Genomic DNA, 26,747 nt, shown 5'->3' on the forward strand with positions numbered 1-26,747 from the left:
TGCAAAACAGGCAAAATGTGGAGTAGATTTAGTTTTTAGGCACTGGACACTGGGAATATAAATCAATCCCTGTGCTGTATACAAAACAGTATTACAGTATTGGATTTTGCCTTTTAATTTAAGATATCTGAAAGAGTGCTGAAATCAGCCTATCTTTCATTTAGAATAAATATGTTAAATATGTTCTCTGCAGTCACACAAAGTCATATCTTGCCTATAAATAAGAAAAGATTGTAATTGGCAATTTCCTCTGTGTAAATCTAAATGTTAAAGTTCATTTTTACATATACGTATACTCACAAACTTTTGTGACTAGCTAGGTAGTCATATTGTAAATATTAATAATAACTGAGAAACAAGTACATATATTTTCAAGCATTATTAACTACCAAGAGCCTGCAGCAGTTGAGGCTTGAGATTGAGTAGGAATGCTTGCAACCATTTGTATTCAAATTTGGTGATCAGAATCAAAGCCTGCCCAACCTGCTTTTATTGGCAGGTAATTAAAATATTTCCTTGAGATGGGATAGTAAGTTGCAAAATAGACTTCTGTGCGGAATGCAGTTAGTTCCATGATGTGAGAAACGCAGGCATCTAGATCAACTTGTAGCTGTCAACAGCTTAAATGGTAGGACTGGACCCAAATATTTTGCTGCCTAAGGCAGTAAAGCAAATTGTGTTTTCTACTCTATGCATATTAAGCTGCATAATACCAAAGGCCTGCCAAGTTATTTTTGTACTTGTGGCAGGAAATACCAGAAATAATGCTCTCTGAACTTGGCAGTTAAAATCCAACAATGTTTAACAGTTTGCTGTCTGTGCATTCACCCCAGATCTCTTTCTTCAGACAACTGTCTCAATTTGCATAATAGTAAGGATGATCCCAAGGACTATCTGTACAATTAGGACCAAAATGTCAAGAGCTAAGCAAGATAGTTGTTACACCTGATTTGTCAACATTTTTTCCACAGTTATTAAGTAAATCACTGCAGTTGTAAAATGAATCATGTGGTCATTAAGTGAATCTTGCTTTCCTTATTGACTTTGCTTGTAGGAAGCCAACTATGAAAGTCGCAAACAGTGATCACATGATCCTGGGATGCTGCACCTATTGTAAATACACGCTGGTTGCCAAATGCCCAAATTTTGATCATATGACTGTGGGGATGCTGTGATGGCCATAATTGTGAGGACAATCTCTTTTTCAGCGCTGTTGTAACTTCAAACAGTTGTTAAACAAATAGTTGTAAATCAAGGACTATAGATTCTTCCGCATAGCTAGCCACATAAGAGGTGTGGGTGAAATAGTTGGGGGTTCAGTAGAAGAATTAATGTTGGGCACAAGAAATCAGGAACCAGGGTTGTTCACATGAGTACAAGTTTATTCCATGCTATCTCTATAAAAGTATCTGAATTTAACTGTTAAGATAAATTGGTTAGATAAGAGTCAACTGAAGGCAAAGAGGGCTGGACTTAGATCTCTGGTGAGTGCAAAGGGATTCCAAACTGATAATGCACTTGACCCCACCTTCATACTAAGTCTGGTCATCTGTAATTAAATTGTAATGTTTAGCTTTTGGGTTTTCCTTTAATTTTTATTAGCTAAACCTACTGTGTCTTTTAAAATTAGAATTATTTCTAATTATTTATTTTTCATCAGAACTGAGTATGGAAAGAACAATATTGTATGAATTAGACATTTAAGCCAGAATGTACTGATTGATTTTGATAGTTTTACTCTGTTCTTGCCCCAACCTGCCTCAGCAATTTGGGGGTCAGGCTCTTGGTTTTATTAATTTTGAACACAATTCTGAACATTTTGCTACAATTAAATGGACATTATAGTTTTTTTATTCAGCCATGGAATGAATGAACAAATATTTTAGTTTAAATATAAATAACATAAGCAAACACATCTAAAAGTTATTTGTATTTTTTTAAATTCACAGATAATATTGTGTAATCAGTCCCCGTTTCTAGTTGTAATCAAATTCTGGGCTCTGCAGGTAGCAGATACTGGACCTTTCCAGGAAAAGTAAAGACTAACTCTGTGATGGTCTCCATTCTGTGCATTGTGCAAAATCATTTATATAACTAATGAGCGCATCCCAGAATGACAGCAAAGTAGAATGGTTGCAAGAAACAGAAGGATTGGGATATTCTGGCCAATGTGGTTCACCTCCTATCCTTTTTTTCTAGAGGGAGAAAAGGATAAAGCATAAGGTTTTACTAAGTTTCTTTTTTTTTCCAGATTAATTTTGGAATTAATTTCTCTTCAGTCCATTTCTAGAACTGGCTATGAATTTGGCTTAAAAGAGCTACATAAATTATAATATACAATTTGCATGCTGCACATGTTTTCTTATACTACACAGTTATTGCAAATACAGTTTCTTTTATTTATTTAACGTAGTTAATACATATAATTTAATGACTATATTAATATACATATTTGAGTTGGAAAAACATCATTATATTCTCATGTCACATATGGATGTTTATGAAAAAATAAATCATTGATCTTAAGTGATACTGTTTCAATATTAATCTTGAGTCCAGCATTACTACTTCTACTAGGTCTCATTTTCTGTATGAAAGCAGGCTAGAAACACTGAAAATAAACTCAAGCGTACAGGGTTATGATTAATTTATTATTAATTCCTTAGGACTTTGCTTATGTTGCTTTTTATTATTTGCCTATATCATGCTTTCCATTCATTCAAGGTGAAATACATACTGTAAGACTGTATTTTTACAGTCTTCAGTTAAGATTTCCCTAAACAACAAACTTACAAACTAGATTTGACTGGGAGAGTAATTCTCATGGGCTTAAACCCAGGTCTCAACACCTGAACTGCTCTGCAGTTCTCCATCTTTAATTGCTTCACAATTCTTGAAATGCTTTCCGTGTAACCTGATTCTGTCATATAGTTTGGCCTGTCATTACCCTCTTCATGAATTACCTATGGATGGAGGAGCAATATGAATTTCCCAAATTCTTCAGCACACCTTAAATGCACATTGTGTCATTCATATGACTTATTGCTCTCATAAAATATGGGTGGAGTCATACATGTGATTTGGTGCTAAATGGAGAATACACAATGAAAGGAAGGGCTCCTATCACTCTTCTGTCGTGCCTTTTGAACTACCATTTTGTCTTTTCAGCTCCAGTTTCTATGACTGTATGAACTGATGCAGTTTCAGTTGCTCCTGTGAAGATGTAGTAGCATAAATTGGAAAATTGTGGCTTATTGAGTCAGCATTATGGTAATTTGTGTCCAGGAACTTGTTAAGAAACAAGCTAAAGAATAAGTCAAATAAATTTGTGGGCTCCTAATGCCTGAAGTAATTGGAGAGGCAATGGAAGCTTCTATTGAATAACTATTTCTAAATAATATTTAGATAATGTGCCTGACCTTATTTGTCCATTGCTATTTTAGATGTTTCTTGAACAGTTTTAAATATTGAACTGAATGGATTTGATATTTAACATTATTTTAAAATTCATCTATTTGTTTGGAAATGGGACCAAATTAATTCTGACAGCATTGCTAAAACAATTAATAATCTAACCTTTGTGCTAGATAATTGCACATTTCAGATAATCTTTAAGCATAAGGAAAATGTGAATTGTTATCTGATACTCTAATCTTTCAGTTAATGTCTTTCTTGCAATGACAATAACTCTTATAATAGGAATACCTTTGCAAATTTTAAGCAGATAGCTAAGGGTCTTTTTTTGTGGAGGGGAGTAATTGAAGACATACTACAGAAGTGTTTTTCTTACAGATGAGAGAATGAACAGTCTTGCCCTTTTCTATGATATATTCCTGCTGCACATGATTTTCAGAAAACAATGAATTGTGTCTCTTGAATTTTTAATTAGGCAGCACAGAATAAAGAGCACATACAAATGGATTGATAGTCTAGCTCAGCTAGATAATGTAGCATAGAAAACCCATCTTACAGTTGCTTGGGACAGGAGCCTAGCAACAGAGAACTAGATATGTGCATGTATACATGTATGTATGTATAGATAAAAAGATAGACGGATGGATGGATGGACAGACAGACAGACATCTCTTCTACAGTAAACATCACAAAGTTATATGTGATAAATAATTTCTTAATCAACTCCTGTACTCAGTAATAATACAAACTCCATATGATTCGCAGCCGACACCTGCACTTCATTATTTTCTCCTTTACTCCAAACATTATCTTTTGCAACATTAGGGGAGGCGTGTAGATCAGAAATAAATGATATCTTTTTAGCTGATGAAAGACTTTCATCAAAGATATTTGGCATTCATTATGTATGTTCTCTGTGTTATTAAAAGAAGTTGGAAGAAAAATGCTTATTATGCTTTCAGAAATGCTACTCATTCTACTTCCTTTTATGCTTCAACCTACGGGACACTTGATTATTTTTGTTAATCGAGGAAGCTTCCTTTTGATTTAATAGTAAGTTCTGTCTTGTATAAATGAATGGAAATGTACAATTTTGTAAAGTTTTTTAACTGGCCTTTTTTGTAGTCAGGAATAATTACATGCTTAATTATGCTTATTAAGGATTTGATTATGAGATTGCTTTGGAGGAATGTGTTGTGGGAATGAAAATTTCAACGGCTAAGTTGAATTATGAACAGCAATTTGGGAAAGGTACAATTTTGTTTTTGTTCATTTTTGACATGCTATAATTCCACATTGTTTAAATCTAAAATACTAATGACTTAAATCCATTACATGTTCAATACATGGATAGTAATTCCATAGTTTAAAATAATACATCAGTGATAATTCCTTTTCAATTGCATCAGTATACACAAACATATTTTTCAGTATGTAGAAATATGCCATTGGATGCCATATACTTTTTAATGTTTTTCATGACTATTATCTGTGATAGCAGCTTTTACAGCTGAAATTTGTACTAAAAATATGTTTGCATACTGAATTGTATTTTACTGTGTTATGCACTGAGTTTGTATGATCAATTTCAGAACATCAATTGCTATAGTGCAGAGTCACTAGATTTGTGTTTGAATAAATATATTTGAAAGCAGATATGGTATATTAAATTAACAATGTCAACTCTCTTCCAAATTTAAAGATTTGATATTGAAGCTTGCTGTTAAATAAATTTCATACTTTTTCTACAAATGATGATGATGTTATTCATTCAATCATATCCAACTCTTGGAGATTTTATGGGCCAGGTCTCTTCACATCTTCCGATCCTACTATGCATTAAAAATATAGTGACCTAGCATAAGCGCATCAGTGAATTGCTTATGGTTGCTTGCTATTATAATTGAGTTATAATACATCTTACTGAATAGATCTCTCTTTGAATAAGGAGATTTTTCCAATTGCCTTGCTCTTCTGTTCACTTCTACAAGTCAAGTCCTATGGTACAGATATAAAGTTCTGTTCTTAGGAATGAATTATAATTGAAAACAACATTATGAAAATATGAATCTAAAGGAGAACAAATGTTATTCTTTGTCTTTGAATTTCACACATGTGGATCTTGCATCTAGGCAGATTTTGTTTGGAGTCTTGTGAGCTGACTTTCAGTTGTACTGATGGAATTAGCACGCTTCTATCTTTTATAGCAGTGATTCCCCAACCTTTTGGTCTCCATAGACCGGCAGCAGCAGCAGCAGAAGGAGGGAGGGGATGGTTTCATGCATTCACCTGCTTGCACAAATGGAGCTATGCATGCTCACTGCGGCTTGCATGGCCCAGTTCCCAACAGGCCATGGACCAGTACCAGTCTGTGGACCAGGGATTGGGGACCCCTGTTTTACGGTTTATGGAATTATTGATTGGACTCCTATCCTTCTAAAGTATCCCACATTTTGCCTTTCACAACCATAGCAACAGCACCTTTATTCTCTGTACTTAGGATATATTCTCCCTTTACTTATCTGTTTTATTTTATTTTATTTTATTTTACTCTATTCTGTTTGAGGTTTTTTAACCATAGAGAAAGATTTGGCTCTCTTCTGTATTAGCACTCTGACCTTAGCTTAGTACTGTACAATTAACCTTCTTTTCAGATGGACCCACACTTTTCATTACATTACAGGTTTTTGTTCATGTTGTCTAACTTGAAATCTAGAAACTCCTTGTTGTTATTTTTCACATTCTTTTAGCTTAAAGGAGCAACTACTTTCAAATCCTACCTCATTTGGCTATTTCCAAAAAATCTACCATGCTCCAGAAATTGTCTGGGTCTCTTCTTCAGTGCATTTGAGTTCCTTGTCTAATTTCGAAGTATTCTTGAGTTATCTGTCATGATCATTCTGAATACTAGAAAGATTCTTTCAGTAGCTGTAGAAAAAGGCAAAGTCAAGTAGTGCTGGTAGTCTGTTTTCACATTCATCTTTAATGACAATTCTTCTGGTTCGGTGTCAATGAGATTCAAGACTTCAAAGTGGTTCTTGATGTCCTTCTTGAAATGGTATATGATCAAGGTCATACTGTGAAAACCCTGTTCCAAATAAAAAGGTAGCTTCCACCAATTCATATGAAACTATGATAAAGAAGATTTGGTTCCTTAAGCATTATTGAAGCTTCTTAAGAAGCCATCAGGAATTCACACAACATACTCTTTTCTTCTTGGTCCTCCTAAAGGACCTGGGTGTTCTCAGTTTTGCTGTAACCATTTTAAGAATTTAGGAGCTTCAATTAACTTTCTTTTCATGGATGGTACAGAAAAATGGTAGGAATTCTATAAATTCAACACAATTCTACATAAAAATGTGAATTCCAGTAATAGGTAAGTAGATATTTCTTTCATAGTGCCTTCCAGGTAATTCTTGCTTTAGTAAAATAGTAAATATAATAAATAACAAAATGAATGAATTTACTTATGAAAGTACAATGAATTGCAAGGAGAAGAGAATACATTTATATATTCCTATGCCAGGTATTTCAAATTTAGTTGTTGAAATATATAGTAGTTGATGTTTATTTATGACTCAATTATGTTTAGTAGTCCACATAATGGGAATATTGAAAGTATATTTTGTTTTTCATTTAAGTGCCATTTTAATGTCTTCATTTACTTCAGGATTTTTTCCATGTGCTGTCACCTACACTTATTTTGGCAATAAGTTCACATATTGCACTAAATCCCAATGAAGTTTGTTTAGTGTGGGCTTAATATGTTGGATAAACCCAATCACTGCAGTTTGTATATGATGTGCATTTTTGACAGGCTTTGGAATTCAGTAACCAAAAAAGTTTGATGGGGATACAGGAACTCATTATGTTCTATGCAGTTTTTTCCCCCTTCCTTAAAATATGTAAACATTGCACTTTCAGCAAGTAGAGATAAATGTCAATTGTTAGGACAGATTAAAACTAGAATATAATAATAAATAATTGATTTAATGGAGTAGCCTATTCTCTAAAGAGATTTTTGGTTATAACAAATATTTTCTTAGCCATTCCTTGTACTTGTTATTCAAAAGAGCAAACTAGTAGTTTTGCTTTCAAAGTAGTAGTTTGAATACCTTTATTTTTCCTGAATCAGGAATAGAGAGGTCTTTGTCTAGCAAACTAAATAATTTTCACAGATTCACAACTGCTTTTAGGTCTGCATTTTTCTTATTCATATTATGCCATCGGTTTTCTCTTTTAAATTATGCAACTCTCATAATTACATGTTAATTTCTATTTTGAAGTATTCTTATGTTTATGTGAAACAAAATGAACTGATTTATTATAACCGGCTCTGACCTCAGCTGAAAACATTTGTCTTCCATTAAATCCATGGCTCAGTGCATATAATATTTTTATGACTGACTGATTTTGATTATGAATAATTTGAATTATAATTGGACAATGCAAAAAGATAGTGAAAATATGCATATTACCGGTATATATACCACAGTTTCTGATTTGTTTAAATTCATCTCATATGTTTCCTTCTTCAAGATGACCTGTCCCCCAAAAGTGCACTCCTAATTGAGTCCATTCACTTTGGTGTTAATCATCGTTGTATTTCTTTTTACCTTTCTCAGCACTATAGATTTCTTGAGAGAGCTGGATCTTCACATAATGTATTAAAAAATTAGTCTTTTGAGCCTAATCATTCGTGTCTGGATTGATTTGTTTTATCGTCCATTTGTTTCTTTTCTTTTTCAATAGCAAAGTTCAAAACTCTAAGTATCATTTTATACTTCCTCTAAGTCCAACTTTCTCTTCCATAGAGCATCACAGGAAAACCATTGCTGAACAATTCTAGATATAGATAGATCTGAGTACTGTCCTGCTGAATGCTATCTAAGTGATAATTTGCAGCACATTTCTTAATTGCTGGCTTCATTATTATCAATAGTTGATCAAAGGCAAAAAGTTATCCATCATTTCAACTTCTTCATTATCACTTTTAAGGATAGTTGCTGTACTTATTAGTTGGTTTTTGTTAATATTTGACAGTGGCCTTATTTTCCACAGTACCTCCAGACTTTTATTACTATAAGTCTCTTCCTCCTTTTAAAACCATTCTTTCAGTGTCTCTCAATATATATTCATATATATATGAAACAAATAGAATGAGAGTATATAAATTTGTCTCATTCCTATGACAATCTGGAACCATCTGTTTCATTATGTCCGATCCAGTGGCATCCTGTTCACTGTATAGGTTTTGTGTAAGAACAATAAGAAACTTGCTTTCTTCTGTTTTTGTCTTTGCCAGTGTTTTTCACATTCATCCTTAACAAATTCTTTGATTTCATTCCATAGTTCCTCTGTTTCTCCATCAATGAGATTCAGGATTTCAAAACAATTGCTGATATTGTCCTTGAAATTGATAGGTATATGCTGAAGATCATATTGTGGAAACTGGGTTGGCTTTCTTCTGCTTTAGCTTTAGCTTGATATGGAACTTGCATGTGAGAGACTTGTAATCCTCAGTCCACAGTCAAACCCCAACTATGGCTAATCTTAATTCTTTTCTTTTGCAGGAATGGCTTGAGCATAAATTTGAATAAATCTTATTTTATTATTTGGTTATGTTCTATCTTTGCTATGTGTTTCTGATTATAATCGTTTGTTCTTTCTTTTTCATATCCTAAGCAATAAACAGTGTGATCTGAAAATGTCTAATTCTAGTCCATTTTAGTTCCCATGTTCCCATTGTAATTCTGTGTTTGTAACTTCAGATTTTCTTCACATACTGTAGTCTTGAGAAACTAGACATCCTAAAGTCTTTAATGTAGCAACATCATAAAAACTATCAGTATTTTAAAATATTGTCACTCTTCCTCTGTGGCGTGAGTGACATCCAAGCTGAGCAGCCTATCATTTGGCACTGTATTGTCAGTCACTTTATTTTGTTTATTGGTATGGTTTTCCAGGTAAAATACAAGAGTGGCTTATGTCTGCCTTGTCCTATACATTACAAAATAATATCTTTTGCTGTTGTTACTAAGGCAATCATCCACTTCCAGCATCTTTCTGTATCATTGCTGCACAATATAGGTGCCAGTTTGCTTTAGATCACGGGTGTTAAATTCTATTTATATACATCATGACTTTTTTGCCTTTGCGGAGCCAGGGTGAGCATGGCCTGCGTGTGATGCACCTGGCCCATAGGCCACCAGTTTGACACCCTTGCTTTAGATGAGACAAATATCTTGCCTTGGATGATGCTGCTGGCATAAACTCTTGACTCTTCTGTCATCTCTTCCAGGAATACTACCTACCACCTCCATAATTTGGTACTATAACTGCAACTGCAAAAATCTATTTGACCAAAAATAATAATTACAACTAGTGGTCCATCTTCCAAGCCATCTTTGGAGTGGAAGCATAGGGGTAGATAATGTGTGAATAAATCAATTCACCCCTCTACTGTTTCAGAGAGAGGAAATATGGTTTTGGAAGGAAAAAAATATGTGTCAGGGAGACAATAATTATTTTCCAATCATTTGTTGTTCAGTTTGTATCTACTCTTTACCTCAGCCCCATTCACAAGACCATGAGGGAGTAAAAGAGACAAAAAAAAAAGGTTGTTTAGCCATCTGTACTCCATTCCTAGCCTTATTCCTGTACTGATTATTATTATTATTTTATTTCAAGAAGGTTTTTACTATTTGACCTTAGGATTGTGCAAAACAATGGGAAGAGGTGTTTCACAAAGCATCCTTTTTTAAAAACATTAAAGCAGCTGTATCTACCAGAGGTCTTGCACAGCTGTTTTAAAAGCTATTTCTGATTATCTATGTACATATATTCACACTTATCTGTTTTATTGACACAGTAGAAATGTTGAAATTGGTTTGGAAAGTATGTCTTTCAAATGCTTTGCACAGCTCTAGTTTTCCCATCACTAGTATTGTCTTGATCTGGTACTTTTCTCTACATGTTGAATGTGAATGTCTGGGCTTGAAAATCAAATCACATACAATATCATGCCTGGTCTTTCTATATGATTTCGCTTTCTGCATGTGCAATCTGTTCGAAGTTAGGACAATGCTGAAACAGCATTTAGTAGCCAACTTGCACTTATGATGGCTGCAGTGGCCCAAAGTCACATGATCACATTTGGCAACCTTCCATTTGGCTTCCACAAACAAAGTTAATGGGGAAGCCAACCCCATTGAGGGAAGAGGAAGGGAAGGGGAAGGGGAGGGAATTTTCTGATGCTCCCTATCAGCTTGCCACAAGGAAATCAGTGGGGAACCTGACAGGATATCAGAAGTCATTGCTGTTCTCATTGCTTTTTTTTTGATTACCTATAGTCATTCTGTTTTTCAGTTTAGGTAAAGAAATAATTTTGAAATGATAATCCAACAGGGCTTGGGTTTTCTAGTTGAGCCTAGAATTTCCTTGCACCTAGCAAGCCCAGAATTCAGCAGCTATATTATTTCAGGACTTTCCAATGCAATATCTCCAGTTTGAAAATTGCATCTCTCATTTGAAAGCTGGTTTCCAGGTTCATTTCAAGGTGCTAGTTGTCTCTTTTAAAGCCTTTCATGATTCAGGATTTGGATAACTTCAGCAATACCTTGTCCCAATCATTCCTTCCTTTGTGCTCATATAGAAGGGGCTCTCTTCCAGTCTATTCATATCGGGGATTGCCAGTTTCATGAGCATGGGCCTTTTCATTGCTGCCTACATTCTTTGGAACAGCATGCCCTCCCCACCACCTCCCGGCCCCTGACAAACCAAGCACCTTTTCCAGCTGAACGTAGAGGAAGAACTGTTGCAAACTGTTCCATTTTATAATTTGGGCATTAATTAAAATTATTTGTTTTATCTCTGTTGCTGTTTTGCTGTTTATCTCTTTTTTGTTATGTATATATTTTGCACTTTTGAACTTACTTACAAAAGAGGGAATCTACGCATTTCAATGTTGTGTTTTTTGAAGAGGCATAGAAGTTCAATAAATAATTTTATAAATTCTGTTGAAGACTTTTTTTGAGTTCCATCTACTTTTCCATATTCCTCAGGCTTTCCTCAGGCTTCCTTGGGGTTTGCCTCCAAGCTGTATATACAGTACAGCTGTTCTAATGCATGCAAGCAAACTCCTATTCCCTTATGTCTTTTTAATAGCTTTCTAACAGCTTTTGTAATTTAAATGATCTACTGTTAATTTGACAATTGATTTATGAACTCTTTAGAATAGTTCTGTAGTTCAATCATTTTATTTTGATTGACTTAAAAAAACTTCTATGCATCTTTAGCTCAATACAATAAAAGCATAGCAGACACAAACTATGGGAAATAGGGAATAGAACATAAGCAAGTCTGAAATTATCAGCAGGAAGCCCTCTTATATTTCATATTTAAAATTAACACTTGAGAAAATTAAACTTTCTTTGTGTTTTGTTCAAGTAGCACAGACTACCTCCCTAAATTGAAAACGTTTATATATGTATAGAAGGGGTGGGGGGTGGGGTGGAGACAGAAACCATCCATAAGGATAAGAAGGGAATTATTATATCAAAGACAGTGCTCTAACCACTACACTATCCAGCCACTCATGATGCAGGCAGGATTCACTCAATTGCACAACCAAGCAGCTGGCACTGTGTATAGAAATATCTATACAGAATATATCTAGACCTCCTAAGTCTAGATGACAGATCCCACAGAAGGAGTGGAAAATAAGAGGGCTAAGATGATGTGAGATTTCCATGACTACATAGACAGATGCCAGCCAATCAACTAGTCATTGTGGTAGTAGTGAAAGACCAGAACACAGTGGTGGTGTGATATCTATCTATCTATCTGTCTATCTATCTATCTATCTATCTATCTATCTATCTATCTATCTATCATACCAAGTTATAGCAATCTTAGGAAGAAAGACTATGAGGAACTGAAGAAGTAAAAGGACCTGAAGGAGGAATAGAAGAGGAAGTGGAAAGTAAAGGCCAAAGTGGTCCCAGTGGTGATAAGAGCGACTTGTAAGTTGGAAGAGTGGCTCCAACAGATCACAGGAACAATGTCAGAGCTCTCTGTCCAAAAGAGTGCAGCTCTCTGAACCACTAAGATACTGCACAGAATCCTCAAACTCAGAGGCCTCTGATAGAGGACCTGAGATTGAGGAAGACATAGTCCACCCATAAGGGTGAGAAGGGGAGATATATACAGTGTGTGTGTGTGTATTGCTGAACATGAATATGAACATAGAGTGTTATAAGTATAAAATAAATATATTAGTATATAGATATATACTAATATATATATTAGCCTTTTAATGAAATTTCGTAAAGAACTAAATTTAAATCATGCAAAAGGAGAATTACAACTATACATACAAAAAGAGAATAAAATTGAAAATATTAAAAAGTAATAAACATTACCTTTTCATTTTTTAAAAAGTATGCTTAACAATATGAATTTAAATTTTGACCAAACTTTTAAATTAAAATGACCTTAAATTGGCAGATTGGGTGTCTGCCTAAAATACATGAATGAATGAGTATGTCTATATATCAATGTAAAAACACATACACAGGCATTGTACATTTATAGTAAAACTGATCTGATATTAGATTAAAAAGTTTTACCCAAAAATGAAAGAGAAGATGTTTATTTCTGGCTTAAACTGGAAATTTAAAATGTGCAACCAGTCTTGCTGCCCCAAGGCAAGAACTGTAGTTTGCAAGTGTTCTACATGAAGTGGTAGAGGAAAATTGTCTAGTCTTTCCAAACTTGCAGTCATTGGGATGTGTTGGGACTGTAGCTTCTGGGAATTCTTGTAGTTGCTGTTGCAACAGCTGGAGGCCCTCCGGCTGAGAGCTGCTCCATTAGGCTTACCAGAAAGGGGCTCACAAGATGCTGTGTATACAAGTTTACTGGTCCACATGGTTATAGTATTCACAATGAGGGATCAAGTACATTTTTCTACAGATGTAGGCTTCTTTTCCTCAAAATGGCAGCCTTAAGGGTTCTTGATAATTATGCATTATGGAAGAAAGTCAGTTGACACTGACTAAATTCACAATGATGGTTGTTGTCTATACAACATACAGGATGGAGAGAAATGAAAACAAGACAAAGGAAACAATTGACTGGCTAAGTGGGCTAAAGTGAACTAAAGGATGCCATATTTAAAACGAATTCATACCTGCTGCAATATGTCCTACTTCGAGGCAACTTTTATAAATAGTTTTTGACATTCCAAACACTCTTTTAGAAATGATTTTCAGATGACATTTGTAATATATGATAAAACAACAGGACTAAAATATTTGAACAAGAAATGTAAAAATTGCAGCAAACCTGTTATCACCTTCGCACAGAAGATATGGGGAGGCTTGATAGCTGCACTGAAAAAGCACTAGTGGAAGCTTGAGTTCTTGGTAGAATCCCTTGTGCTGGTATAGAGTCACTTTGGATAGTGAGATGGCGACATATGAATTTAATCAATAATTAAAATACTTGAAACGACAGGTGGAAGCTAAGTGTGACTCATAGTGGAGATGGGAATAGTATCTTTCTTTCTTTGACAAATTAAGCAAAGTTCTGGTGCAGCTAATGAAAACCTAGCAGAATTTCATGAATTTCATGTCCTGATGTTATTAGTCATCACATGTGAGAATCTCAACCTACAGATGATGATGGTGGTGGTGGTAGTGATGATGATTATACTGTTAGTTCTACACCTTTTCACTCAGATAAATCTAAGTGGCTTAGAAGTCCGTAATAACAACAAACATCACATTGCACAATAGAATAACCAGTAAGAGTATATATGAATAATAAGAGTGCAAAAATAGAATACAGTAATACTATTTGAGCAGCTATCATTCATTTGGGTAATATACTAATATTTCTCTTAAGATCTTCTTCCCGCAGAGCATTATGAACAACTAGGTCTTTAATGATATCTAAAATATCGAGAAGGGGGAAACTGCTCTCATTCCTAAATTCCACAAGGAAGAACCCCTTGTGGAATTTAGACAATGAATGCTTATCTTCAAGCTCTCTCCAGTGCATGGGGGGTGAAGGGGTGTGTGTGTCATGTGATGAAGAATGTTGGCATGCATTACCTAAATGTGGTCATTTAAAAATGTCATTCTTTCAGAATGGGAGGGTGCTCTGTACATTTTGAATGTTTAATGGATATTGTAAATAGGAAGGAAGATGAATAGCTATTGGCCAGAAAGAAAAGTATCAATAGTAGATGTTGCAGCATAAAACCACATGAAGAAGTGATGAGGATAAGGAAAAGCTTGGGTGGAAGTTCTAGCAGGGAATGGTGGCAGAGTTTACCCTCTATCCAGAGTTCTGAACCCAGTATATCGAGAAGAAGTTTTTGAGTAGTTTTGCCAGAATTATTAAATAATCCAAATGGTGAAGCATAAGTAAGTTAAAAAAATTGACAAATTTCAGCAGAAATACTTTGGTAAGAATTATACTGTTAGATTTTTTTAAAATAAAATTTTAATTATACTTTTTATAATATTTTAATAAAACTCCTGCAATAGAAATAAAATTTGCTTTATCCAACAAAGATGTTACTGTCTCTGTTTATCCTATACTTTGCTTCTCTGATTTGGAATTTTTAATAATTTCTGAATTAATTAAATTAATTTTTAGTGTTTTGCCAAGGAATTTGAACAAGAAAATGCATAATCTTCTGTAAACTATTTTACTAGATATCATGATTTATTTGCAGTTTGTAATCCCCCCAAATAAATCTCTACTTTACTTCCATTGATTTTGTTGTACTTCCATTGATTTTGTTGTTGCCTAGAGTCCCTTTGTGGTTCTTATATATGATAAATAAATAAAAATAAATATAAAGTTTATAATATAAAGTTTTGGTACTAAAAAAAAGACATGATGATCATAATGGTAATTTTTTGAATTTCTATTTCTATCTTGCAGTTTTTGGTGAAGATCTACATGCCAGCTTATATTTTGTCAATGCATCTTTGCAAGAGGTAGTGTTTGCTAGCACCACGGGGACATTGGTACCCTGTCCAGCAGCAGGAATCCCCCCTGTGACGCTCAGATGGTACCTAGCAACGGGCGAGGAGATCTACGATGTCCCAGGGATCCGCCACGTCCACCCTAATGGCACTCTCCAAATTTTCCCTTTCCCTCCTTCAAGCTTTAATAACTTAATCCATGATAACACTTACTATTGCACAGCTGAAAATCCTTCAGGGAAAATCAGAAGTCAGGATGTTCACATTAAGGCCGGTAAGTTTTCAAATATTGTTGCTAAAAGTTTTTCAAAGGCCTGAATTACAGCATGACTTGAAATTAGTGACTTTCAGGTGTATTTGACTCTTACAACAACTAGATAGAATGTTTGGATTATAGGAGCTGAAGTTCAGCACCAGAAATTTATAGTAGACAACATTACAGCCTAAAGAAATGGATCAATTCTTGTTGAAAAATATCTAAGAGGGATCACTCACATAGAAATTTGGAAATGGGATCAGGAGTTGTTCAGCAGTATTGTGGATTAAGTAGGAGAAGTTAGATGGGAATTGAAGAACTGATTAAACAAAACAGGATACTTTCAGAAAAAAATTGATATGAGTTTTAAAGAAGGATTTAGAAGATAGAGAGAAAAGTACCAAATCAGAACCTGAAAAGAATAACACTGAGAGAGCACAGAAATTCATTATTTATATGAAACAGAACTGGGAAGGTGTTTTTGACGTTCTCCTGATGCATTGCCTCACTGTTAATTCTATCCTATGCAAAGAAACTAGTACACATGTGCATGTGTTTAAGCTATTAGCATAGTTGGTGGACTTAGCAATAATCACGATGGGGATCTTAATAATAACTTTACTAAGTAATTAATTAAAGATAGCTCATATATTATCTAAGGAAGTAGCTATCATTACTACTAAAGTATTTTATATGCAAATTCTGGAAAGCTGGGGTACATGAACTAATTGTTTTGTTTGGGTTCTGCTGTATCTTCTTTGAACCAACTATACCAGCTATACAATAGCAAGAAAGAAGTGAAGCAGCTATGCATCTAATATTATCTATTTTAACTGTTTTTAATGATTCAGAAGGTTATATAATAATTATAGTGTTATCTACTACATGGCATTATTTAAATACTTTAAATTATTGAATAGGAACTTCATTTGATGGAATTTAAATCCATTTAATAGATAAGAGGATAGGAGAAAAAATGAGCCATAAAAATATCTGAGTTAATCTGAATTTTCAAAAATTAAGGAATTGCAACTCTTATGATACTACATTACTTTATTATTATTATTATATTAATAGGGACTGCATTACTGAATCAAACAGATTAGTTGCTATGCAGCAGATATGTAGCAGATCAATTTTTATTGTGGTCATAAAGGATGGGTGCAGTCATTAGGAAGAAGCATACAAATATAATAGATAAAGTTAAAAGTTAAAAAAGTTATTAGTATAAAAAGATATAAAGATATAAAAATGAGAATACAAAGGGAAATGGTAGGTATAAAATATATAAAAAATGAAAATCTAAACAAAAGGTCAGGAGATATGCAACACTGTTTTTAGCGCATATATTTTCCATCTGCATTCTAAAATGGTACAGGGTTACATATTTTCCTTCTGTTTATAGATGGAATAATAAGTCACTTCTGTATTTATTTCCAGATCTAAATAATATTTAATAATCAAATAGGAAATTATATAAAACTGGTTAGCTTTATGTGTATTGAAAGTATTCAGAGTCCCAATATGCCAGTAATATGTTTATGCTGGGGTCTGTGGATGAGTTTCCACAATAATAATTATCACAGTTTCAATTTTGTTAACAGCTTTCTCTTTTGCTTCATCTGTTCCTACTCACTAAAACAAATCTATGGGGACAACTATGTTACAATCTGATACCCATTTAACAGCCTTGCTTTAGTAATAAAATATGGGTAGTCGATATTGTTTTATAAGGATTCAGATGTCAAATTTTGTTAATCTTCATCATTACCATATAAGATTGGGGATATGATGTTTGAACAGAGTGGCATAATTTACTTGAACAAGTTGGAACTGTCTGTATATGGGTATCTTATGCCTTTCAAGGAAGTAAGGAACTGATGTGTTCAACATAGATTCATTAAGCTCATACAGTTCGCCTAATAAACAATATGTTTTGCCTGATATTTTTCAGAGTTTGACCACCAATTCTCCATATCCATTTCAAAAATTAATGTCAGTCCCTGAGTAGCACCATTCTATTACTGTTTCTAGGCATTTAGTCAAGATTTTCCAGAACATCATAGAATTCCTCTGGTGAATTAAAAAATAAAACTAAATGTAAGTGTCATCAATTAAGTATCAAGTCCAACCCACAAACTCTAAAAGAAGTCGCTTGTGAAGCAAAAAGCATTAAAGTGAATAAAATGGACCCCTAAATAACTATGTGAGGAAAAAATTGAATATTTTATTGGTTAATTGGTCACACCATTTTTCAAAGTTCTACTTTTATGATAAAAAAACTGCCAAACACTTTTTTAAAACAACAACAACAACAGTACATTCAATTTTACTGTGGTTCCATTTTAATTCATCTGTCAATTTTTCTTCACCTTGAATGTTTTTAATGTTGTAAGGTCCATTAGAAGAGTATTATAGTGGAATATGACTTCATTGTTAGTTTTTGACTTGGACAAATTTGCCTGGAAGGCTTTGGAAAAAGAAAAGGATCTTACTTTGATTCTTTTTCTTTTCATTCAGTCCACAGTGGACACAATGTGTGTTTTGTTTGTAATTTGTTAGGTCAGATTATGCATCTTCTGTACTCTTTATCTATTTGTGTAACTTGGCTTCCTTCCCGTTTTCTGCTTTAGTTTTACGGGAACCATATACAGTCCGTGTGGAGGACCAGAAAGCCATGAGAGGCAATGTAGCGGTCTTCAAGTGCATTATCCCCTCCTCTGTGGAGGCCTACATCACTGTTGTCTCATGGGAGAAAGACACAGTCTCACTTGTCTCAGGTAGGAAGAGTCTTTTACTTCAGCTTCTCCTTTTTCCTATATATCTTTCTTTTCAGTTGACTTTGCTTTCTGCTCTAATTCATGCATATCATTAAAGTATCTCTATGTTCAGGTTTGGCATTTAATGCTTGGTGAAGTGGCCATTTTGTGTATTTGAAGTAGTTCCTGTGAATTCTTTAAAATATATAACAGGTGTGCTTCTACCACAGCATTTTATTTTATTTATTTATTTTGCAAAAAAGGGGTTTTGCTTTAAGAAACAGTTAAAATACAATTTTCTCCATTTTCTGATGCCAGTCTTTTTATCACTTTTTCCATTCTGTGCTCAATGCCTATCTAAACAGTTATAGATGAAATGGAAACAGTCAACTGTTTCTTAAATGTTGCTTTGTCATAGTGCAGATACAACTATTAAATACATTTCTTTGTTTAGTCTCCTTGATGTATGACAAGCAGCTCTTTTTTGGTATTTTCTTAAGTAGGAAACTATAGAAATGGCCTTTTGCTCATGATTAAAATGGTGATGCAGTTCTTTCCAACTGCTAAATTTATAGCTAATGCAGTTGATCTAAGAACCCATTATATCAAAAAATTGGGGTATCTTGTAAAGACAATGTATTTACCTGAATGCTGTTCCTTTGTATTTACTGCTTTTATATTTTATTACTGTATTTTCCTTTTACCTATTTTTTTTCAACTTATGTCCTATATTTTATTTTTGTTTTATATTTTTTACATGGTTGTAACACTAATCAATCAATAAACTATCATTACTACCTGTAGTCTTAAAATATACAAACATGCTCTATATTACAACAAGCAGTTCACGTTCTTGTGTAAGTGCACAAAAGAGGACACTATATCTTCTATTTAAGTGGCAAAAGTGAATTTAATAATGGTATTCCATGACAGAGTTAGGATGAAGCAGTTCACTGTGCCTTCCCTTGGATTCAATTTTAGGTAGGTTTGGGATATCAATGTCACCCTCTTCTTTTTAAGGCTGTGATTTTTGTTTCATATTTTTAAAAAATCAATATAAGAAAAAAAATTGGAATACTATTCCATTTTATCAATTGCTTTTATTTAAATAAGGTTTGTAAGAGTGGCATTTTACTTTGGCTGCATTCACAAATAATTTGTGGAAATACTTGCATACATATTTCAATTAATTTCTTCTGCATAAGTCAGTTGTCTTTATTTATATTATTATCCCTGCCCATGTGATGACAAACCATTTATAAACCATTTCACATGTAAATTCTACATGAATATTATTTCTCCTTATATTCTGTTCAAAGCATGTAAATTTCCAGGAAGAGCAGATGATTTTTATGTGAACCATCTTCTAGAAAATACTAAACCTGTTTATCAATTATTCAGTAACCAGATTATATGCTGTTATGTTGAAAATAACTGGTCACAGAAAATATATTTTTATTTGTCACTTCAGGTTACTTAACATGTTAACTATCTTGTTTTAGGTAGTACATATTTTTATATAATAGATGGAGATATTTTAGACAGGTAATTAACAGCAATATTAGCATGTGTTACTTTTTTATTATAGAGGCTGCTTGTTATTTTCCTATTTTATCCATCTGATTTTACTTTTCTGTGGTATATTTTCAAATTTTCCTGATCTTCAACTTCAATATATTTCATATGAAGTGAGTTTAGCTCCATTCCTGTTAATGTTCAGGAAATCCCTAAAGACCTGGTTATGTCATCAGAATTGGCATTCCCAGGGAACTAGCAATATTTTAAGGTGGCTCAGCTATTATTGATGATATGGGATTGTGTACCTCCCTATACCTATATGGTATTGTTACACTTTGTGGTTTCTATAGTTTCATTTTTTAATGATTTTTTAAAACTTTTAAATAATGTTTGTCTTTATTTTTTATAGTGATTGTTTTTATATGATTGTTTTATATTGTGGTTTTATTTGATTGTTGTATGGCAACAAGTCACTTTCAGTTAGATTGGTGCTATATATAAATAATTATTATTTAAAAACCAGCAAATAGTGAATGTATACAGAGAATATATTCTTTGAGATAGAAGGCATTTCTAGAATAGACATAGTATGACTTCAGAACTACAGGATTGAGCACATTTTATGATATCACATCAGAGGTGGGTTTCAGCAGGTTCTGACCAGTTCTGGAGAACCGGTAGCGGAAATTTTGAGTAGTTCGGAGAACCAGTGGTAAAAATTCTGACTGGCCCCGCCCCCATCTATTCTCTCCCTCCCAAGTCCCAGCTGATCAGGAGGAAATGGGGATTTTGCAGTAACCTTCCCCTGGAGTGAAGTGGGAATGGAAATTTTACAGTATCCTTCCCCTGCCACGCCTACCAAGCAATGCCACGCCCACCAAGCCACACCCAAAGAACCGGTAGTAAAAAATTTTTAAAACCCACCACTGTATCACATGGTAATTCAGACTCAATGTGATTTGAATTAAGTATTAGATGAAATATACAAGATTCCCATCAGGAAAAATGGTAGTTTTATGGTAGCCATGATATTATTGTACATCAGAAAGGTGATCACACTACAAATGTACTGCCGTGCAACAATAAAAAAGGGCTAAATTCTAGCAATAATCAATGCAATAATAATTTGGCATTTGCTAAGAATTATGGATATTAATTGAACCTGGAGTCTTAAGTTTCCTTTTGTTAATTAATCAGGGATTGATTGAACACTGAACACTATTACAATTTTCCAGGAAGAGTGAAGAGCAGACACACATAATCTTTTTACTGTTAAGGGATATACTCGACATTTGAGTTAGCATGCTAAGGACTGCATTAAAAAAAATTAGCAAATGCAGCTGGGGACAAAAATTAAACTTGATGTACAGTATTTCATTTACATTTATATTTAATTAAAATTAAATTTGGTTAGAATGATTATTCTCTGACTAAGTATTTAAAAATATACTTCATGTCAATACTCATGAACTTTGGGAAATTAAAGAACTGGTAGATATCATTTTGTTTCTTTTTTTTTTTAACAATCTTACATTGGCAGAAAAATGCTTTCTATCTCAAATAATGTATTCTCTGTACACATTCCCTGTTTGCTGTTTTTTAAAAATGTATTCTTTGTATGCATTCCCTATTAGCTGATTTTTTAAAAAAATCCAGACAACTTTGTAGTCTCCATTTTTAACTTTTTCAGATATAAAAATTAGAATTTTGCTCGTAATGTAGCAGGAACATTTCCAGAAATGCTGAGTCTAGATAAATGTAGTGCTTGATAATCTAATATCCTGTAGCTCTCACAAATTAGAAAAAATTCATACTGTATTTATTCATTTGAGGGAGAAAATACGTAAAACAGATGCTTTTAAATATTTTTAAACTGTATAGCTACAAATCATCTTTGCAAATAAACAACCAGATTGATAGGATTTGGTTGAAGGAAGATTGTTGACCAAATCAAATCATGGTACTCTAAAATAAAATTTTACATGGAGATATCTGAAGACAGCAACAGGTAACTAAAATAAAGAGATCAGTGTTGCTTTTAATTGGACCATGGAAGAATATAAATGAACTTAGAATTTCTTGTCCAAAATGCCTTTATGTCACTGCAAACAGATATAAATTTCAAGTATGATTATGAATATTGTGGGTTTCTAATCAAGCAACAACTTCAAACACAAATGGCATTCTTGGGGTGTAAGAGAAGTGCCATGTTAGAGGGGAATGAAAGCAAGTCTGGTGTCTTGTTTTCTGTTGTGTAAAATAGAAGCCCTCAAGCAAAAAATATGGAAGCCATAGCTCTACCATAGTGTTGTTTCCATGGGTCGCATTTTCAGAGGTATGATGTCATTAAAGCAGACCCTGTGACCATGGTTGAGGTTTCAGGAATCCAATCTTAAGTGCAATCCAATGAAGAGCTATTTCATAAAGGGCAGCATTAAGTTACTAATTACATTTAAAAACTCAATCTAAGAATGAAGACTTTATATCAAGACTGATGCAGAGCTCAGCATTTTTGGATTTTTTCCTTTCTTTGCAATTATGGCACAAATAAATACCACATATAATACTAAAGGTCATTATAGTGCTATATTTTGCATTGCTGAATTTGCTCAGTTTTACTCACTCCCCTTTGTGATGCACCAAAATGCCCTGGACTATATTACTTGGAGTAATTATTTCACATAGATAACAAACTTTAAAGTAACGATGGTCAGGAAGGGAGAGAAAGATTTAACTGCATTATTCAGGAGGAAAATTTCTTGAACAATGTGATTTATTAGTTTGGGAAGGAATTATGGTATGTATTAACCACAACTGCTGACTTAGCTGGTTTTACTGTTCAGAACTTGTATATCTGCTCTGGGCCACTAATATGTTGCTTAATATTTCACTCTTATTCTCCTAGCAAAACTGCTTGTAATACTCAGTGAATAAACAAAAGAGTGGTGGTGGTAGGAAAATAAAAAGGTGTTTATTGATTATGAACACTATGGGATGAAAGAATGAATGAGCAATTAGCAAACAATTCACATTCCCTTAGGAGGCTATCACTTCCTAGGATGTGTTAGGCAGCGGAGCAAACAGTGAGGGCAAATTGTTGGTGTATGACCAAAATGAAGACCAAATAAAGGATGGGAATGGAAAAAAGAAATGTAATGTTAGTTTGGAAGTAGAAATTTTAATCAAGCAGTTCAGATTTTTTTTAAAGGCATGTCAAATCTTTTAAATAACATTAAATCATGCAGTTTTATTATTTCTTTTAATGCCTCGCCACTTTTCTCTCTTGTGCTTTGGATCATCAGGAAATTGTAGTCAGTTGGGCATTAAGTGTCAGTTAATAGCTGAAATTTGTTAACACAAGAGATTAATTGCCTGAATCTCTTGGTGATCATAAAATCTGTCTAATAGTCTCGGTTAGGGGTGTGTTGACAACAAATTGGAACTGGTACTTAGCTTTGCGACAGATGAGCTGAATGAGTGGTACTTACTAGCCAGCTCCTATAGCATCTTTGATAAATATTAACATTTAATTTAACCTTTTATTTAATCACATTTAAGAAGTGACTGTTTACTCATTTCAAATGTATTGTTTTCAGTGATGTGTGTATGTATACCCACACACATACCAGTGGTGGGTTCCTCCCAGTTCGGTCCGGTTCAGCCGAGCCGGTAGCGGTGACGATATGATGTCACCGAACCGGTTCTCCCCCCCTACCCCCCACCCACGTTATTCTTACCTTTTATTTGGTCCCACCCCCAATTTATTACTGCCTCCTGAGTCCCAGCTGATGACTAGAGGGAAAAAAACTGTTTAAACTCTTGCTGCGGGGCTTCAAAGGGCCGTCCTACAGCTGATCAGTGTTAAAAGCAAACAAATGTGTCGGGTCGTAATTGCAAGGACTGGTCGTAAGTGTGAGGACCTTCCAGAAATGACTCTGACCAGCTAGCCATGCCCACCTAGTCACATGACCTCCAAGCCACACCTACAAAATAAGCCACGCCCACAGAGCTGGTAGTAAAAAAGTTTAGAACCCACCCCTGACACATACATACACATAAACACTTACAGTATACGCAAGGTCTTTCCAGTATAAAAGTTCATAAAAGGCCATATTAAAGTTCGTTAAACCACAAAGCTTCAGAGCAGCTATGCTCTCTTTTACAATAGTTAATCCCTTTGTACAATACATACACAGCACTTTTGTCAGGAGAAGTAATTATTGCTATCATTGCTTCTGTGTTTCAAATTCAAATTGCTATAGTAAATAATCCATAAAAACCCAGTCTCATGGGATTTATAATGGTCTTGATCCAGCCAGCCAAATACGAATGCAGAATTACAAAATACAGTTTTTTTTAAAAAAAAATCTTGATGATTCCTTTGAGGAAGATGTGTAGAAAATGCTGAAAAACTGGATAGAGAGGAAAAAACCCAGAAGTAGCATTAATTCTTTCAGTGATTACATGATTTACTACTCAAAAGGCAGTGGGCAATAAATCTTCAGTCGTTGTTTATGGTTCAGCTGTGGATTTTGTGACTTTTTTAAAGTAACTTTTATTATAAATGATAGTTGGATGGGGGGAAAAAATTATTGGTATGTTTGCTAACATAATCTATTGTAGCTTTTCCAAATCTACTGGTACCAGTCTTTCCCAATGTCTTGGACTACAACTCCTATAGTCAAGGATAAATAGACCATGCCACTCTAAATCTTGCCAAACTGCATTTCAGTCAATTCATCTTTTTTAAATTATAATTTTCTAAATAATCTTTTGCTCCTTCAAATAAAGTCATAGAACTTCTTCCTTCTCACAAAATTCTTTAAAAGTTTAATCAGTCTCTTTTGTAAATGTAATGTGGTAAAAATATTCATGTAACTCTCTTGCTTTGTTGTTTGTATATCCCTTTTAATTATTAAGGTATCAGCAAGTTTCTTTATGTGCAGTGTAACATTTTTTCCATGTCATTCTTGTAGCCTACCATTTTTAAATTGACTTTGAATTGAAAGTCTCAATCTTGATAGGTATAACTTGTTCCCTTCCATAAAATCTTTTAGATAGAGTCTACAACTAGTTCTCAACTTATAACCATTTGTTTAATGACCACTCAAAATTATGATAGTATAGAAAAAAGTGATTATCAGTTTTCACAATTAATGAATGGTTATTCCCTTATCTCCGAGAGCTCTTAGCCCACATGAGATCATTATCTTGTGATCTCCTTGCAAGGAGCATGTATGGAGCATTTGTGGATAATGTCAATTGCTCTTCTTATCTGGAGAGGAATTATCAAAAAGCTGGTTTACTTGCTGGCTTTTCATTACCTCACTGTTCTTAGATATAGTTTTTATGAAGTTGTCTTCAGTCCACTATTTCTTCCCTGGAAGTCCAGTTCAAGACATTGATCTGGACTGTAGGTGACCTGTTGTTGAATTAGAGTGAGATAGTGTAACTTTTCTCGTCCTTCTTGATCTCTCCAGTTTCAATGGTATTGATTCATGGACAGTTTGGTAATGAAAAATAAAGTGTTGTACTGTCAACTCTGTGTCAGTTCCAGTTAGTGCTAATAAAAGGGGGAAATTAGGTCTCCACTTTATGAAGTACCTCAGGACATACCTCAACATTTTCCTCCATTGAACATTTAACATGAGGCCATTGGATGAGGTTATCAATTGGCAAAGGGTCATAACAGTTTATGCAGATTATACTCAGTTTTAAATTTTTATCCAACAGCAGTATTATTAAGGTTCTTTCCTGTTGAGTGGAAAGATCTGGATGGGGTTGATTCAACTCCAGAAAAATCAAGTGGCTTTGGATTCAAGAAACTTCTGGTTCCAGAGTTTCTCCAGCTTGCAGGTTTTGGCAGGGTTGCATTTTTCTAGAACCAAATTGTGTGGGCAATGTGAGGAGTCTCCTGGATTTAATAACTCTTGCTCAAAGAGCAAATTGCAGCTGTGACTAAGGAGATGTGTACAGCATATTATGAACTAAGTATAATCTTTTCTGGATCAGGAGTTCCTTTTCATAGTCATTCACATTTTATCTATTTCTGTCTAGACAGGTTTAGAATTTTTTTTTTTAATACTATAACCTTAATTCAGTTGTTTCTTTCTACCTAGTAAGGTCTGGCAAAGTCAGCTTTTTCTTGTTCCCATTGGTAAAATAGTGCCATCTGATGTAAATCACTTGGCATACATAGGAATTCTCTGTAGACATCCATGCTTTTTGAACAGTATTGCCCCTTCACTGACTATACAATACTTAAAAACTTGGCTTGCCAGCAATCTGAAACCAGGGTGAATTATGATACTGGTTCTTTGGTTTGTTTCTATTGTTTTTATTGCTTAACTAACAGAGATTTTTACAGTTTATAGTTTCTTACTTTTTTGATCTTCCGTTCATGTAAACTACCTGGAGTTGCAAATTTCTGGTAAATTTGATGAATAAATAATAAATGCATTTTTATCCATTCTTAGCAATCATAGGTAGTGGTAATTCAGCAGTGACTGGCATGACTCCGGCTTGCAAGCCCAAAACATCTGGGGAATTTTGAATTAAAATGCCTTATAGCCAAACACATAATTGCCCAGTTCCATCTCATGAGATTATTCAAATATGCTATTGCATGTAATTTTTCAGCAATTTTCCTTGCTTAAAATAGAGCTCTCCCTCTACCATATGTGCATGTTTGGAGATGCTTGTACACTCCACCCATAATTCAGTAATTCCCAAAACAACTTTCTTTCCTTCCTTCCTTCCTTTCTTCCTTCCTTCCTTCCTTCCTTCCTTCCTTCCTTCCTT

General features: G+C 34.1%; 1 protein-coding gene across 2 annotated transcripts in view; it reads left to right on the forward strand.

The window, feature by feature from the left end:
* Positions 1 to 18,331: 18,331 nt before the first annotated feature.
* The window catches only part of DSCAM (DS cell adhesion molecule), a 320,113-nt gene continuing 311,697 nt past the window's right edge, over positions 18,332 to 26,747 (forward strand). For both annotated transcript variants that reach the window (XM_070943500.1, XM_070943501.1), the window contains exon 1: positions 18,332 to 18,449. In XM_070943500.1, coding sequence (XP_070799601.1) covers positions 18,347 to 18,449 — 103 coding nt within the window. In that variant the 5' untranslated portion in view covers positions 18,332 to 18,346. The remainder of the gene's footprint in view (positions 18,450 to 26,747) is intronic.

This window comes from Pituophis catenifer, unplaced genomic scaffold (assembly GCF_029215685.1).
Source record: "Pituophis catenifer annectens isolate HBS135680 unplaced genomic scaffold, rPitCat1.0.hap2 SCAF_4, whole genome shotgun sequence".
NCBI lineage: Eukaryota > Metazoa > Chordata > Lepidosauria > Squamata > Colubridae > Pituophis > Pituophis catenifer.